Source organism: Montipora foliosa, chromosome 13 (assembly GCF_036669935.1).
Source record: "Montipora foliosa isolate CH-2021 chromosome 13, ASM3666993v2, whole genome shotgun sequence".
Taxonomy (NCBI): domain Eukaryota; kingdom Metazoa; phylum Cnidaria; class Anthozoa; order Scleractinia; family Acroporidae; genus Montipora; species Montipora foliosa.
Genome location: NC_090881.1, coordinates 20,274,549 through 20,291,566, shown reverse-complemented (window position 1 = coordinate 20,291,566; position 17,018 = coordinate 20,274,549). Strand labels below are relative to the sequence as shown.

General features: G+C 41.4%; 1 protein-coding gene across 2 annotated transcripts in view; it reads left to right on the top strand.

Annotated features, from left to right (window-relative positions):
• LOC137984089 (ubiquitin carboxyl-terminal hydrolase 9X-like) overlaps positions 1-14,983 on the top strand; it is a 72,619-nt gene extending 57,636 nt beyond the window's left edge. The window contains exons 50-68 of one of the 2 annotated variants that reach the window (XM_068831292.1): positions 1-130; positions 241-319; positions 616-680; positions 1,560-1,660; positions 2,327-2,466; positions 4,152-4,240; positions 4,553-4,694; positions 5,496-5,595; positions 6,429-6,571; positions 6,895-7,068; positions 7,457-7,548; positions 8,069-8,129; positions 8,919-8,978; positions 10,329-10,437; positions 11,594-11,702; positions 12,037-12,130; positions 13,239-13,315; positions 13,906-13,975; positions 14,071-14,983. The exon at positions 1-130 is cut by the window's left edge and continues 24 nt beyond it. In XM_068831292.1, the coding sequence (XP_068687393.1) occupies positions 1-130; positions 241-319; positions 616-680; positions 1,560-1,660; positions 2,327-2,466; positions 4,152-4,240; positions 4,553-4,694; positions 5,496-5,595; positions 6,429-6,571; positions 6,895-7,068; positions 7,457-7,548; positions 8,069-8,129; positions 8,919-8,978; positions 10,329-10,437; positions 11,594-11,702; positions 12,037-12,130; positions 13,239-13,315; positions 13,906-13,975; positions 14,071-14,292 (2,057 nt within the window). In that variant the 3' untranslated portion in view covers positions 14,293-14,983. The remainder of the gene's footprint in view (positions 131-240; positions 320-615; positions 681-1,559; positions 1,661-2,326; positions 2,467-4,151; positions 4,241-4,552; positions 4,695-5,495; positions 5,596-6,428; positions 6,572-6,894; positions 7,069-7,456; positions 7,549-8,068; positions 8,130-8,918; positions 8,979-10,328; positions 10,438-11,593; positions 11,703-12,036; positions 12,131-13,238; positions 13,316-13,905; positions 13,976-14,070) is intronic. The other variant, XM_068831293.1, reaches the window with a different exon arrangement.
• The last annotated feature ends 2,035 nt before the right edge of the window (positions 14,984-17,018 follow it).

The following is a 17,018-nucleotide window of genomic DNA, read 5'->3' as shown; positions in this document are numbered from 1 at the left end:
AATCTGGAACTGAAGACGAAAATGAAGTGAACCATAAAGGATCAAGCAGTACTAAGTTCCGATTGGTGGGAATCTTGGTTCACAGTGGACAAGCCAGTGGCGGACACTACTATTCTTATGTCCTACAAAGGTAACTTCACATGTAATGCTATTTTCATATTTTATTGTTACCGTAGACTTTTCTTTGTCTTCGGTTTTTGACAGTCTGTAGAGTAACACGAGCTCTTTTTTCTGGTATAGATTATCACCTGAACTATCCCCGAAATGGTACAAATTTGATGACGGCGAAGTGTCAGAGTGCAAGATGGATGACGAAGAGGTAACTTTGACTTAGTTTTTTCATATTTCTTTATCAGCCGAGATCGCAAAATTGCAAGTTCGAAATATGTATTACGAGAAGATAGCTCTCTCGGTTGCAAGTATAATTGCCCGACAGAAAAGCTGTGATTCAAAGGGTCATCGATTCATACCAGCATACCTTTTCATACCCGGCCTGTTCTGATTCCATCAATTTTTCGTAGGTCAGCAATTTGTTATACGCTCGTGACCTCAAATTCAACACAGCTTTAGAGATTATTTGAATGGCTCGAGAGCTTATGTTGTGTTTGTTAACAGGAGCTAAAGAATCAATGTTTTGGTGGCGAGTACATGGGAGAGGTCTTTGATCACATGCTTAAAAGGTGCGTCGTTTTAATTGACCATTTCCGACCCTTTCTGTGAATTATTTCTTGTGAAAGCAAGTTGTGCTCAGAAAAATTGAGTTAAATTCACAATTGAGCTGATGACGGTGACTGATTTTACAAACATAATCGACCACTCCCCATTTGGGCTTTTCAGGGCCAATGAAACGAAACTCCAACAACTCTAAGAATCCCAACTGGCCGGAGGCAAACCAGTTGGCTATTTAAGGGTGCCGCCGAGAAGTTGAACCAGGGGCTACCTTGATTAAATGCAACGAGTGGTCAGAATCGGCCTTGAACCCGCGATCTCCACATTTCAAGGCAAGCGCCTTAACCACTGGGCCTTACTGCCTCCATATAATGGTGGTGGCGAAAATGAAGGTTACCATGAAAGAAGTCAGTTTTGGTTTTTTCCCAACCAGTACCTTTACGTTACCATGAAGAGTTATCTTGAAGTTAAGTGAATACACCTTATTCCAAAACTTGATGGCCGCCGTATTTTAGTATTCTATTGTTTGTTTCCTTGCAAATTGGCCCTGTTGGCCTTGCTTTCAAACGTAAAATTCAAAAGAATATTTAACCTTGAACGGGGCCAAAAGAGCCCATTTTGCAATCAAACAAAAGAGAACTAAAAATAGCGGCCATTTTGGAATAAGGTGTAAAGATTGTGAATTGAGTAGCCCATTTTTTTTAATTGTCGTTCGCCTCTTTTTGAAAACTAGTCTTCATTCGAGAAACCGTTGAAAGTGAAGTAGTCTTGCATGAAGATTAATGTTGAAACAGAGGCAAACAAGGTTATTTTATTTCAACTGCATTAAGCCTTTGGTAAGCTTTTTTCTAAGGCCACAGCGAATGTCACTTACTCATTGTCCCTGCCAGGATGTCCTACAGACGACAAAAAAGATGGTGGAATGCTTATATCCTATTCTATGAACGTCTCGATGTCATGAATTCAAACCGGAAAGTTGACGTGGACAGAAGTAAGTTGTTGTGTAATTTGTTTTAAGAAAAACCACTTTCTCTTAAAACGGGGGCATGGATCTCACATTTCTCAGTATGATATTGGTTGGATAAATCGAGGCGGTTTGTGGTCACAACGCCGGTTTGACCTATATTATGTCCCTATGTACTGAACATTTTGCTTGGAGAACAAACGTGGATGGCAGAGTGCTCCATAACAGCTGCACATTGAAAGGATTTGTTAAGACTGGTTCTCTTGTGTCACTGAAAAGACCACATAATGTCGTAATGTAGTTCGGAATGAAGATAATAATACTATGGAGTTACCGACCAGGAAAGAGTGTAGAAGGTATTTTGACTTGCGATGACGCTTTATCGCATATAGATTAACGTGTAATGCTGCTCTGTCGTTGTAATGACGAATTCGTGGATCCCTCTCATTTAAAGCCTATAGTCTACCCATAGCGTCGTTATCCTTTGTGTGTTAAAGCAATAAACCCGACCAGTTTGGATACGTTGTCTTTGAATTATATGGTTAAAATTTTTACGTTAAAGGGACACTTGTGGAAAAAACGAATCACCCGAAAAGGCAGGAGGGAAGACCCTCTCACAAAGTCTCTCCCCAGTCCTTGGCACTTCTCTCTCGGGAAAGAATTGTAACCCTGCCTTTGTTTTTGGCTATTTAGACTGCAAGATGCCGGCTGTGATTGAGAGAGCTGTGCGAAAACAAAACGTACATTTTCTTCACAACCGAATTCAGTACAGTGTGGAATTCTTCCAGTTCATGAGGAAACTAGTTACCGCGAACGCTGGATTAGAAAACTCGGTATGTAATCAATAACAAATTAGAACGTTAAACAGATGCCTTTTTCGGCTGCAATAGATCCTGTTACTGACCGAATTCGAGGATTGTAGCTTAAGTTTCCAATTCGGGCCATTAATTGACTAGGGAAAAAACGCAAGCGGAGTGGAGCCGTAACTTCACTGAGTACAGCCGAAAACGAAGTTGGCAAGGTATCTAGAATACCTTTTAGATATGAAATCGCGCGCCAAACAACTGTAGAATACGGCCCGTCAAATTCTCTACTTTCTCAGATCCGATAAGGTATCTTGTTAACTCCCCAAAATTTTGCATTATCAATGCAATGCCCATGCAAGTTTTTTTTTTTTTGCATGGCGGGGGTAAAAGAGGTGTATTATGGGATTTGAGAAAGAAGAGAATCGACCAATTGTAAGGCACGTATTATCTGAGGAGTATCAAGAGGGTTTCCGAGCCGCCGTTTTCAGCGCGTTACGTCCCAGTTAGTGGCTGTGTTGGGGGTCTACATGATAAGTGGTAGTATTTTTTGATCGCCGACCACTCGTTGTGGGGAACACTGTAACCATAGATGAGGTTGTTGATTCTGTCCTTGGCAATCACTTGGAGTGTTGAAGCACGTCAGGGTTCGATTTTCAAATCGTCTTCGATGAGGACGATCAAACGGTGGCCGACATTCCTAAACTTCACAAGCACGGTAGTTGTTAGAGAACCCACTCATTGTTCACCAAGGGGGAACGTTGTCTCCATAGGCTTCTTTGAATAATGGCGGCCAAATAAAATATTCTTCTGTTTTAATGCTAATAAGCCTTACTAGCCTCGTTGCGACGATCAAATTTCAAAAGAATATTTGTTTCAAAATGAGGGAAGTAGGTCTAATTAACATAAATGCAAAAGAATGTAAAGGAGGTCGCCATTTGTGAAAGTGGCCCTATCTTGACCCCAGAGCTCTTCCCTTGACTGAGCGAGAGAAGAGCTCTGGGGAAAATGTCTTCTCATTGGTTTTCGTGAAGAACAATCAAAAGCGTCTCTAATTGGTGCATTCATGTTAGCGCGAGGAGTGAGCAGGCGCCGTAAGGTTCTAATAGCCAGTTTTTCGCTATGAGAACCCTAGGGCGCATGTTCTCCTACATTGAGTTTCCCAGAGTCTTGGGGCGATCCGAGGCTCTGGTGACGAGAATGGAAAGTGGTCTTCATAATAGTCTGGTCGTGCGCAGATTTCGCTGAGTGGCTGTGGTGAGGTAGGACCAATAGCGGCTCCCAAGAAAGCGTATTTAGGTGTTACATTTGTCTTGAGTCTGTCATTTTAAAAAAAAGAAATTCTTCCGGCTCACTACACGAGAAGAGAAAGAGAGGCTTTGCAGAAATCTGGTCAAACTCTTTGAAGTCGTCGCGTTACAGTGCGCGCGTTATTTTCATGGGTATTAACTAAGGAGCCAGCTATACGAAGGCAAAATTGCGTCTGAGGGTTTTGTCAAGAGTGAATGAGAATAGTGTTTAATGATTGATTTTCGCTCACTCGTGGAAATCTTAATACGATTTCTGCTGCCTTCTCTGCTTTCTTGTCAAGTTACGGAAGCCTCTACTAACAGCTTGTGAATTTCTTCCATAGCTTAACTGAGCAATATGGACATAATTCCAATGGACAGTCACTCTGGCTGTTAGAATGATTGTTATTTGTTGATCATTGACAGGCGGACATTGAGCAGCTCGCAATGATTAGCATTCAGTTGGTTTCCAAGTTTCTATTCACCACTGGCTTCCGGACCAAGAAAACTGTTAGGTGAGGTTGGCTTAGTGTGATAACTAGAAGTGTCAGTGTAGAAGTGTAGGTAGAAGATCGAAGAACCTGGTGAAGCAACTTTAAAACGCCTCACCACTCATTTTTCGCTTTTCCAGAAAACTTGTTGGAACTGAATTTAATAAGAACGTGAAAAAAAATTCGACGTTTCTGAACTTGATGCAGGTCCCTTCAAAGGGATAAAAGACACTTAGCAAACGGTTTTGCTTCCTTAAGTTTGTGTTTTTTGGTTGCAAAGTTTTGTTTTGTGTTCGTGATGTAGTTATCACTGATGCATGTGTCTATATATCACAGGGGTCCTGCTGGTGAATGGTATGATGCGATGTGTTTGCTTCTGAGACAAAGCAAGTCCGTTCGGGAGTGGTTTGCCAAGTTTGTGTTGTTCTCCTACCCTGACAGGTTTTCAGAGTACCTGCTGGAGTGCCCCAGTGGAGAGGTATGCCGTTTCATTTGTTGCTAAGATGGTGCGGCGCACCGGTATCGCGAGGTCACAGGTTCAAACTCCGTTGAAGTCCTGAATTTTTCAGGCTTCTCTACGCAATTGCTAAAAATTGCGTTCATAACTGCGAGGATCATAGCTTTACTTGAGTATGTATCACGTTTGGAAAGTAGTGAAAGGATTTGATTGAATTTGGCAAGAAATTCTGTGAATTTTTTTGATACTGAAATTTGCCAACCGTGGACCAAAAGAAGTTGTTTTTTCAACAGACAATGAGCTTCTGGTTGGCATATTAGTAACAATGGATGATGTAGCGAGAAACACATCGGTGATCAAAGTTCCGGATACATAAATTACAGAAAAAGATTTGCGCAAATTTGCATGCTTTAAGTTGGACTTATCCACCAATAGAAAACACGTTTCCTGTTTTCTTTTGGAAATACCCCTTTTATATAATGCTCCAGTTATCATCAAGGTCAGCATTTGTCCCACAACCAAGCTGTGAGAAGCCTGGGTCCTTTTACTTCACAAACATCCTTGGAATCCTATTTTCAAAATAGTTCTGCATTGCAAATGAGTTTGCGACGTCAACTAAACAGTGGACCCGTGCTTTTCGTTAGCTTATTTTAACAGATTTTACCAAGGATTTGCTCCATAAGTCACGTAAAAGCATTATCAGGCTCCCGTGAGTTTCAAATCGATTATTGGTAGAGTACCTAAGTGTCTTCAGTACGCGAAACTAAAGTAAAGAAACCAAAAACTAAAATTATTTGGTCATCCTTGATTGATTTCTCTCAGGTGCGGAGTGCTTTCGCAAAAATTCTGGTGTTCTTGGCGCATTTTTCCCGTCAAGATGGTCCATGTTGGCCTTACCCGGAGGGTAGCACGCCGGAAACTGGTAAGTGATTGGTACTGTAATGCTCTTTCTTAACTGTAGGAAAAAGACTTACAGGCGACATCAGCTGGCTAAATTTGGAGAAGAGAGAAATACGGAGTGGGACGTTGCTTCCTCAAATTCCGGCTGACACGTTGTTAAGCAACCCACAGACTGTTCGCAAAGGATAGATCATAGAGTTCCTTGTGTTGTAACTTTGCTGTACTACATACTTGGGGTTTGTAAATGCTCGAACATGTTGTATTTGACGAACTCTCCTAAAATTCGGGGATAAATAGAGTTCTCTGTACCAACATGACCGGTTGGCCTCGGCAAGAGTGCATTGGACTTTCGTGTGGGAGGTCGGGCGTTTGAACCCCAGGCCGGACCAACATTCATGGTCCGGAAATAACTGAGGAGAAAGAACTGATTTTGTAACATGGTAGGACTTCCGGTCCTCTCCGTAAGTGAAGCAGTCCGGAAGACCGGAAGTGATATCCGAAGGAAGTGAAGGAAACATTCCTGAAATTCTGAGGATGTTACCTACGACGAGCTCCTTGGATAGCAAGAGAACTCTATTCTCAGGGATGCTTTTTGTTTACCCTATTCCCGAATAAGAATACGTGGAGTGATGATTTAAAACGGTATGTGTGGCGTTTTGAAACGACAAGGATAATAAATATATGTTTAAAATAGCATTTTAGCAGGTGTTTTCCTATTCCGGAATACGGTCAATCGAACGCACCGTATGCGTCACTTTTAGGAGGGAAAGGGGTAAATGACTCTGTAGGATGTATTCGAATAAGTCATCTAATGTTAATAAGGCTGTTGTTGCTGTTGACTTGATGGTTCTGTAGAACTCGACAACAAGGCATCCCTCAGCGATCATATCCTGACTGCTGTGCTTGGATTGTTGAAGAAAGAAGTTCCTGAACACGGCCGCCATTTACAGCAGTATTTTCATTTTTTCCTCATGTACTCCACCATCGGTCCACCTGAGGTACGTTTGCATGGTTACTCATGTTGTTGTTGTTTTTGATGCTGCCTTTGAGTAAACGAAAACAAAATACTGGTATTGCACCGAAATGTTTACATGTATTAGAATATGCTTGATGCATGTTTTCCGTCGTTTTAAAAGAACGTCTTGTTGATGTCTGATGAAAGTGGGAAAGCGAACTACCTTGGCGCCAAAACTACTCCGTGGCTTCTTTCAAGTATTCGTACGTGAAAGAATGCCCATTTAACACCAAGACTTTCATGATTTAAAATATTTTAAACAGGGAAAGTAACCTTTGTATATGTGGCTTTTATTTACATCTTCAGAGGCAACAGTTGCTCCAGCTCGGTGTTCCAGCGACTTTCATGCTGGTTGCATTAGATGAAGGGCCTGGGCCTCCCATTCGTTACCAGTACGCTGAACTGGGAAAACTTTACTCTGTCGTGTCTCAGCTGGTTCGTTGCTGTGACGTATCGAGCAGGATGCGTTCTTCTGCTACAGTAAGTGCGGTGAATCAGTTGAAAGTTGAAAGTTTTTGACGACGGGGATTGCTAGATTGTAAAAGTAAATAGCTACTGAATGTAGTTTGAAATGTAGATTTGTGGTGTTAAGGCGTATCGGCTGCGAGTTCGCAACCAATGGCTTTTTGACAGTTCTGAACTTAGTGACCGGGCCTTTAAATGGCCTCGAAGCTTGTCGTTTTGATTACCTCTTGCACGATCACAAAATAACACAAATTGGCCTCCATAGTCGTTATCGAGCCGTGTGCTTGAGTCATGAGAAGAATGAGGAGTCTCAAAAGAATGTAAATTATTTTTCATTAGCCACACTAGCTTTAAAGAAGGGGTAGTGAACTTTGAACTGTCACCGCTAACATTCGTTTCTCAGGGTACGCAACCGAAGACGAACCCATTTGGTGAGGGACCTCCAGTCATGGAAATTCAGCCCGTGGTAGCGGATATTCTGTTCAATAAAGCAACGTAAGTTGGCATCTTGCGTTCATAACTGCGAGGATCATAGCTTCACTTGATTTCATATCCGCAGTTCCATATGTGATTCATTTTTCTATATTATTTCGTTCGTTGATTTATTAATGACGGGAACATATGAACTCAGAAATGACCAGCTCCCAACATCAGTGGCTTCAAAGCTCAGTTGGTTAGAGCGTCGCACCGGCATCGCGACGTCACGGGTTCAAACCCCGTTGAAGTCCTGAATTTTACAGGCTTCTCTACGAAATTGGTAAAATTGCGTTCATAACTGCGTGGATCATAGCTTCACTGGATTAGTCATATATCTTGCCTTTTATCGGCAGTAACAAAGGTTTTTTATGTAATTTTTGCATTGGTATTCGGGCGAAAAGATGTACACACATTCACCAGAACATTTTCTGACGACGAATGGTATATCGATATATGTATTCTTTTGGTGCGAGGATTTTTCTTTGAAGTCAGTCCTAATTGCTATGTTAAAATTTGCTAACGTGGTAACTGATTTTAGATATCTAAAGAAAGTCATTGAAGACAGCACTGCGTCAGAGGACACTTTGAAGCTGTTAAGAGTAAGTAGAAAGACTATCTGTTGCTTTAAGGAGGCTCTTTGTCTATTTCTACTTTTAATGGGAGGTATCCAAGGCCTTGAAACAGCCATCCGGCGTACATTTGTCCTCAAGTAGGAGTCTCGATTCTCGGTTGGACAGTCACTCACAATATCTTGCTACAGGCCAATCTTGCGACAGTATGAGCACGACGTATGATGCGAGCACAACAAATAAAAAATCAGATTACGTCTTCCAGATTTCTGAAAAAAAAGTTTCAGAGTGCGCCAGTTGCATGTTCAAAGTAACCTTGACGATAATGCCAACGAGGTTCAAGTGATTTTCCTCTGGTATAGTCCGCCACCGTGTTGTTGTAATACTCACTACGTTGTATTGACACAACAAACGTCACAAGGTTTGCATCAAAGCGAGGTTAATACAGCCTCTCTTTTATGAAATAGCTAGGTTACTAGGCACAGTTTACCCAGATGACGGTGGCTTGTACAGACGACAACTGTTGCTATGGGGTATCAGTGAAATATTTCATTGAATACTTGTATACGATTGGAAACTGTGAGGCTCTCTGGATTATGGTCATCGTAAGGAAACTCTGTGGTTAAAATCGTGGTCAACTACCGTCAAGTTTCCCTGAGAGTTTTGAGCAATGTCTGGGAATTCCTGGGGCATTATCATCGTAAGGTCTTACTGTGAGTTTTGAGAATGCTCAGGTATCTTGTGGGTGATAAACGTAGTCCTGTGGCTCATTGACGTCCTAAGCCTTCCCCTGAACTTTAGCTTTATATCTGGTTGCAGTTTTGCTGTTGGGAAAACCCACACTTCTCTCGGATAGTGCTCAGTGAGCTTTTGTGGCAGGTGAGTCGACGTGCGTAGCATCTAAGCGAATTTCAACGCTGTTATTTGTCTCATATTGGAAAGACAGTTTTAAAGTAGCAAAAGCAAGGCATAGACTAATTCGGCTAACTCAATAGACTGTATTCATAAATGGCGGCCAATAAATTATTCTTTTTTTTGTTTATGTGCAAATCTCGACTCCAGATCGAGTGGTCCTGGTTCGGGTCCTGGCCGGGGACATTGTGTTGTGTTCTTGGGCAAGACAGGCATCCCATCCAGGGGGGGAAGTAAAAATACTCCTAGTCGCTTCGTGCTTCAGAAACCGGAGATAAGCGCCGGCCTGATGGGCCTTCTAGGCTAGGCTCTTAGTAGATTTTACCTTATGTGCAAATCAGACCAACTAGCCTAGTTCTAAAGTAACATTTCGTTTGCATTTTGTCCGTGCTAACGAGGCTAGTGGGTCTAATTAGCTCAAAGACAAAAAAATATTTTTTTGGCCGCCATTTATGCATTCGGTCTATGTTGTACCAATTCACATTTAAGTGATGTTTGAAAAACGAGCAGCAGTGTTTTATCGGGTTAAAAAACACTTATTAGGCTCATAAATAATTAATGAGTTTTTGAAATTATGTGGAAATACTTGGAACAAAACGTTTTATTTCCAAAGGATTGTAATAGGGGATAACACTGAGTTAGCCGAATTGGTCTATTGTCAAAAAGGTTTCGTGAAATCAATAAGCGATAAACGAAGGGCCAAGTACAAATTTTTCAGATACCACACAGCTCTTTACAACCTCTAATTTGATTGGTTCAGTGCAGGATGCAGGTCTTTTGTGTTTAGGAGTGGGCTCCATTGTTTCTGTTTTATATTTCTTTGGTGCCCGTTGCATTTGCCACCCAGAAGTGATCGGTACGTAAATTCTCCTCACAATTTCAATGAAATGTCAGTCAGACAAGTATTGAGGATGAAGAATATAATCAGCTTGAAAGATGTGATCATGATATAATACCAAATTCTCGTGACTATCCAATCAAAAAAAATCTTTGGTGCTAGTTGGGAGAATGAATGTTTCGGTCGTGGAAATGCAAGAGTTAACTAATCCCTAGAGACAGTGTAACAGCTATGTCCTGACTCAATATCTTTTGCACCTAAAGTGAAATTCAATTGAATAAAAATGCTTGGGTTGCCTCCTTCGAGGACCTTCATCCCTTCATATAAAAATTTTAATAGTCACAAGTCTATCGACTTTTTTGTTTTCCGGTAGTTTATTTATTTAATAATTACTTCAGTGTGGTTGCAAAGAGTCGTGTCGGCATTTTACCTTAAAACAGTTTTTTAGAAAGATTTTTTTCTATTTTCATTGCTTTTAGGTAGCGTTTTCGTACACGTACGAGCTGCGGCCATATTTAGACCTGCTTCTTCAGATGTTGCTTATCACTGATTCATGGCAGACTCACAGGATACATAACACGCTTAAAGGTAATATCCGTGCACGTGCAACCTGTTAAGTGGTTAATAATGTACATAAAAAGTACTTTATTTTGATTGGCTGAGAGCTGTGCGGTTCAAGGGTAACACTGTGCAAAAAGTATAAGAGAGCGAGTTCCAATCGAGTGTCATAAAACCAAAACCAAAGTAAATTACTTTGGCCAATCATAAAGGACAGAGAATCCAGCAAACCAATCAAAACTCGAAGTAATTACACGTTGCCGACACTGAGCGCGGCAAAATGTGCACGCGCAAGCCACGATTGGTTTTGGTTTCACTTATGATTGGTTGAAAAAATGGCGCGAGAACTTTGAACCAATCACTGAGTGAAGTAATGCAAAACCAAAGTAATTCGCTAATAGCTTTCGACACTCAATTGAAAACAGCTCTACCAGTGCAAATCATCCATCGACATTCTGGATTATGATTGGCTAGTAAACAAAAGGGTTTGGTCAGAACCAATCAAATCTTTTGTTTTCAAATCAAGCAAATCAAATCGAATTTTTTCAAAGACTACAAATTGCACTCGCCCTACGGGCTCCTGCAATTTTTGGTCGTTTTTGAAAAAATTTACTCGTGCTTATTTATTCCAAATTGCACTCGAAATCTTGTGATTGCCTATACAAATGGCATATGAGCGGCTGGAAGATTCCTATGAAATGATTACAGTATAAACGACAGTGTTGTATCGCGTCAGTACAAACTCGAAGCGATGCTGAGGTTGTCGATATATCGAAAAAATCGTAGTTCAGTCGTCCGGGGTTTGCATTTGTCATCTCCTTCATAACAACAAGTCAATGAGAGGCGTTCGTTTCCTCGGGTTCATGCACTTCATTTGTATCTTCAAAGGGAAAACGTTTCAAGTCATGACTGTTCAATTGTTTTATTCCTTGTCTTTACAATATGTCAAAAGAATGGGTACTTTAAATGCTAAGTTCGTTGTTTCGCGTTGGCTTGTACGGCCTAATAACTGATGTCAAGAACTTAGGGAACCGAGGCCCTAACTTGATATGTAGAAGTCGCTGACGTTTTTAAAACACGATAATACGAGTATGGAAACTGAATCACTATGCTGGCGTCCTTAGTGGTATCGATGGAAAGGTCGTCTGGATGTGGAAAGGCTGATGCCAGTCTTGTGTTTGTTTAGGTATCCCAGATGACAAGGAAGGCTTGTTTGACACAATTCAGCGCTCGAAGAATCATTACCAGAAGAGGGCTTACCAGTGTATCAAGTTCATGGTCAATCTATTTTGCAGGTAAGTGTTTAAAAAATACCACCTGGCATTTTTTTGTTTCATTGGGTGGAATGTTGCGCCATAAATTCTCGTAAAGTGAACAATAGAGAGGAATTACCGCAACATTATTCGATTTAAACTAACTTCTGGCTTGTTTGCCAAAGCTATCGCGCAATTACTGGAAGACGAGAAATCTGCTGAAATAATTTTATTTCCTTCTTTTCGTGACAAGCAGCTACCAGCTGTTCGCCATTTTCCTCTTCCAGAAAACGTGAATCCTAAAGCGTAGAGTTCTATAGTGTATCACTAGTTAGGTGCGTTTTTCTTAGCTTCAGCTTGTATTTTCTTTCTTCAGCTGTCCTATGGCGCACCAGATTCTTTTGGCAGCCCAGGATCTCCGTCGCAAGTGGACTTGGGCGGTGGAGTGGCTTAACGATGAACTGGATAGGGTAAGATAAAGCTATACGTTAAATAGCTGTGATGGGTAATGATTTTTCCAGAAACAGTATCTCTTCTGATGGTCTGATTTGGCAACACTAAGCGAATCAATCACTAGTCTTCGTAGGTGGCGTTTCTGTTGTTGCCTGAGAACTCGAGCTCTCGAGTGGCGAAGCCTCGAGAAGGCTGGGGCGAGGGGAACGAAGAGCCTTTACTTCGCCGCAGCCTTCTCGCGCCGCTCGAAATCTCTCACGTTTCGAAATGAACCGCCAGCTTCGCAAGCTAATCAGTCACAGGTTGTTTAAGAAACGTTTTAAATCCAATTGACGTAAATATATAGAATAATTTACAAGCCCCATTTGTGCACTTCGTCAGTTAAAGGCTGGAACGTATTTAGCTGAGCTCAAGTGCTCTACCATTTGGGAGAATGTAAAGTCTTACCACATAAAATTAAAGCACTCTGATAAAGCACTCTGTTTTAAACCAATCGGAGCGCGCGTTGAATCGAAACTTTATTATAAAATCAGTTAATGTCAATTGAAGTCTCAATCTTCTTTAGCTGAGCGTAAGTGCTTTACAAATGGGGAGACTGTCAGTCAGAGGTCAAGCCTAACGTACTCGGTTTGAATCCAGTTACTTTGCCCAGTTTGGGCGTTTATCAAATAGTCATGACTTTGAGATATCAGATCCACTGAACTTCTATAGCGCACACTGATTTGAATTTGCTTAAGGACGGTGCCTAACAATTCAAAGGTATTTTTGCGCGCTTTGCTGAATGTGCGGGAAAAGCAAATCTTAACAAGTGTTATTCAAATCCAAAAAGAAAGTTGGGGGGTAACCACGCATTTTTCGAAGATAATTAATCAACAATATTTGTAAAAAGCTTTAAATACAAAGCAATGTATGGTGTTCTTTTCCAAATCGAAGCTTAATTATCTCTGAAAAATGCAAGAGAACTCGCTAAGTTCTGCTTTCTCCGCATAGTTTTGAACCGCGCAAAAATATCCTTGTATTAATAAGCAATACCCTTAGGAAATCCGAGTATCCAGATGCGCAGAACGTATGCGCAATAACAATAGTAGGCACCGTCCTTAAATCTTTTCCTTTTGTTTTATTTAGAGACCCTACTCAGGTGGAACATCCTACACTTACAACAACTGGTCTCCTCCGGCACAGTCAAATGAGACCTCAAACGGGTAGGTGACTTGTGTTTGAAGAGAAAAAGACAGCGGATTTCAATCAAGTAACCCCAACCACAGCCTGCCAGCAGAGCCTTTCTTAACTCGACGAGAAAGAAAGTACTCTGCAGAAATCTTGCAAAGTCTTCATGGAGTATGCGCAAGCCGTGCTTGGAGACAGTTTCAAACCCAGGCCAAGTCTCGATCGCGCTCCTAGCCGCCATATTGATTTTCGTACTGAAGGCTCGATTTCGACCTTCGCCTTGTCAAAAATATGATGCGCGCGCTCTCTAAACCGGTTTGACCGGAGTGATTAGCCCAGAAACTTGGGCTGTGGCGACTTAAAAGATTTCTGCAGAACCTCTCTTGCTCGCCCTCTGGCGAGTTTTAGAGAGGCTCTGCTCGCAGGGTGCCCCAACCAAAGCCTCTGTGCCGGATAATTTTGACCAACATCGTCTAAAGAAAATCAGTTTAACCAATCGGAATTCGAAATAGATGATTGTAGCTTGCGCTAGGCGCGGTAAAATTGCCTCGAGTATGTTACATTAATAGGTTTTTGTTTTTGCTTTTTGCTTGTCTAAGCTAAACGCCTTCCTCTATTGATTCAGGTATTTCCTTGAGCGTTCACACAGCGCCCGGCTCACACTTGCCAAGGCTTGTGATTTGTGTCCGGAAGAGGTGAGGGATTGTTCGTTGGTTTGTCTTTTTAAATAAGGGTAAACAGATCACCTAACCAAATTTGGATACTCAACTTAAGCCTATGTTTGCTGCAGGATCAAGAGGATCCCGAAGGGGAGGTGGAAGGGGAGATTGGCAACTCTGGGGACGAGGAAACTACCCCTAATACTCAGCAGGCGGGTCCTCATCATGACTCACGTGACAGGTCTTCGCCAATCACAGACCAAATACCTCCTCTTGATAGCAGCGACACAGTTGCCGATAATGATACGGAACCAGGTGAAACAACCAAGTTACTAAACGAGGAGTCCGACTGACCACCTAAAAACAGTGAACCTTCCATCACCACAGCAACCATAGTGTAGCAGATCTCTAACTGGTTCCCAGTTTCCTGTGGCCTCGCTGTGAAGGAAAGCGCCGTGGTTGCAATGGCATTTTGTTCCTCTCTGACCCGGAAGATTACGAACAAAAGTGTATCGAAGAGAAACTTTGTTGCAAATCATTATGACACTTTCTCGTGATTTCAACTTCCAGTTGTCGTAGTCAGAGTGAAAAATGCTAATTTATTTTTTTATTTAATGTAGAGGGCCGTGAACCGACTCTGTTTTGTATTTTCGCAAGGCGGTTATGATCTTTGTCGAGATGTCAGTGAAGCCCTACCCGAGAGCAACATAAAGTGGATTCTCGTCTGCTCCCCTCTTCCGCTTTGCCAAACCTAAGGCCTCTGGAAGATTATTCGTTTGCAAATAATTCAGTGTTCTTTGAAGATTTTATGAGAAAATGGAAATAATTCTAGAATCTATAAAAAAAGTTACAGATAGGAATATGGTCTGTAGTTCATTTAGTTGCTTAAATATAGTTGGTTACATTTAGTTGTACCTAAAAAAAGCCGGCGCACCTTTTGGGCCAATCACACGTACGAGGCCCAAATTGAAGATGATGTTTTAAGGCCAAATCTTGTGGATCCGAAGACAGGGGACCAATTGAATAAAATATTTTACACTAGTATCATCACGTTGAAACTGTTTTTAACCAGCGCACACTAAAAGAAAATGTCAGCGTACTTGTTTATTTGCCTTGTATTCTCACTTACAGAAATGACTCATTCGTGTAGTCCGTGGGCTTTCATAAACAAGCTTGAAGTACCTATGAAGGAAAGATTGCCGAAGTCTTTCAAAGTGACGAATAATAATGATTGCACCTTTTGTGGTATGTAAATGACGACAGTGGCGTCATTAGAAGTTCCACTAGAGTGAAAATCACAGTCACGACTATTTCTGAAAAAAAAAATATGAGCGATGCCATTCAGACTTAGTTATGTTATTCAGACATCACAACTAATGATCGTGAAGAGAGATGAATGGTACATTTTGTCTTGTAACCATGGCAACACTCTTGACTTCATCTCCTTTCGGTCTTGTACCAAATATCTCGCACAAAAATTTGCATCGTTATAACGTGAGCAAGGAGCCCCTGTTCTGAAAGAGTCGATAGACTATTGCACAGTCTTAGCAGAATATCTGACCTTTTACTAAACTGTGGAAAAACTTAAGTCTTTTGGATCGGATCAAAATAAATTAAATGCTTAGGGTTTGCCCTTAAAGACACTCTTAACTTGCCAGAAGAGTTACTGAAATCTCTGGGTATGTGGCTTTTGGCAAATCCAGCGAAAACATTGTCCTAAAACCACAATGAAAAACTGGAAAAGGAGGTGAATTTAGGCTACATTTGCCTCCTCCTCAGGCTTTTCTGTGAAGCCAGTGTGGAGCACGAGCACGGGGAACTGGTGGCAAGTGCGAAGCGCGAGCGCGGGGAGTGATGGGAAGGAGGAAAATTGAAATAGAAAAGCCGCTCCGCTTTTCCTCGCCTCCCCATCATTCCCTGTGCCCCGCTTTTCCTTTCACGCGCGAGGGACTGGGGACGAGACGGTTTTAGCATCTGAACTTGGATATGTTCTTTCTCATTTTGGAACACACCACAAAGGCTTCGAAGAAGTTATTTTCGTACTTTGCTTTTCTATAGAGTGGTAAGCGCGGTGAAATAAAGAGAAATGTAGCTATTAAACTAGTTGTAAAAACTTATACACAGTACTTATAGAAAGTTGAAGCGTACGAGCTTTCGGCTCCTTCTCGGAGCCTCTTCTTCTCCTCCGGCTCCTTCTTCTCCTCCGAGAAGGAGCCGAAAGCTCGTACGCTTCAACTTTCTATAAGTACTGTGTATAAGTTTTTAAAACTAGTTTAATAGTATGTTTTTACCAGTACAGTGTAACATTCATAAAATTAGAAATGTAGCTAATGGCTATTCTGATGGGAATAACAATGATCACCATGTTCGTTTTGAGCAAATCTTTAAGACATATAACGGAAGAGACGTATTATTACATGATAATTTGCATAAAAATATATTTAAAACATGACTAAGGCCCGGTTCAAACGTCGCATTTCACATGTGCCGAATATAACTCCTATTTTAGTCATTTGATTCAAAACGTCGAATTCAACTCCGTTCGCCTTCATATTCCGAGTCTCCACTCGGACAGGCTGTACTCAAAATGCCAACAGCGTCATCTTGGCCTTCACTCGACTCGCGCCTTTTCATCGTTTTATTGAATCACGTCTCACAATATGCCACAGATTTTCCCTCTTTCCACCCAGGAGTGTCCTCTTCATTTTCAAACACCGAGCACCTTATACAACAATAATTGCTTCAAGTCAAACAAGTATATTTTGTTTTTGAAAAGCACGAACTGCACATTCCTTCGCCTCCCGCCATTTTTTAAATTGCTGTTTAGACTCTTTTGCACATGGCATTTACGGATTATGGTTGCTAATTTACTATAATTTATGCATTATATTCGGCACATGTGAAATGCGACATCTGAATCAAACGTCGAATATTCGACTGTTTTCAGTCGCAGATTCGACTGAAGTCGAATTTAACTCTAAACTGTCGAATTTAATTGATTCAAACGTCGCATTTCACATGCAGTTAACTCTTGAGTTATATTCGGCACATGTGAAATGCGACGTTTGAACCGGGCCTA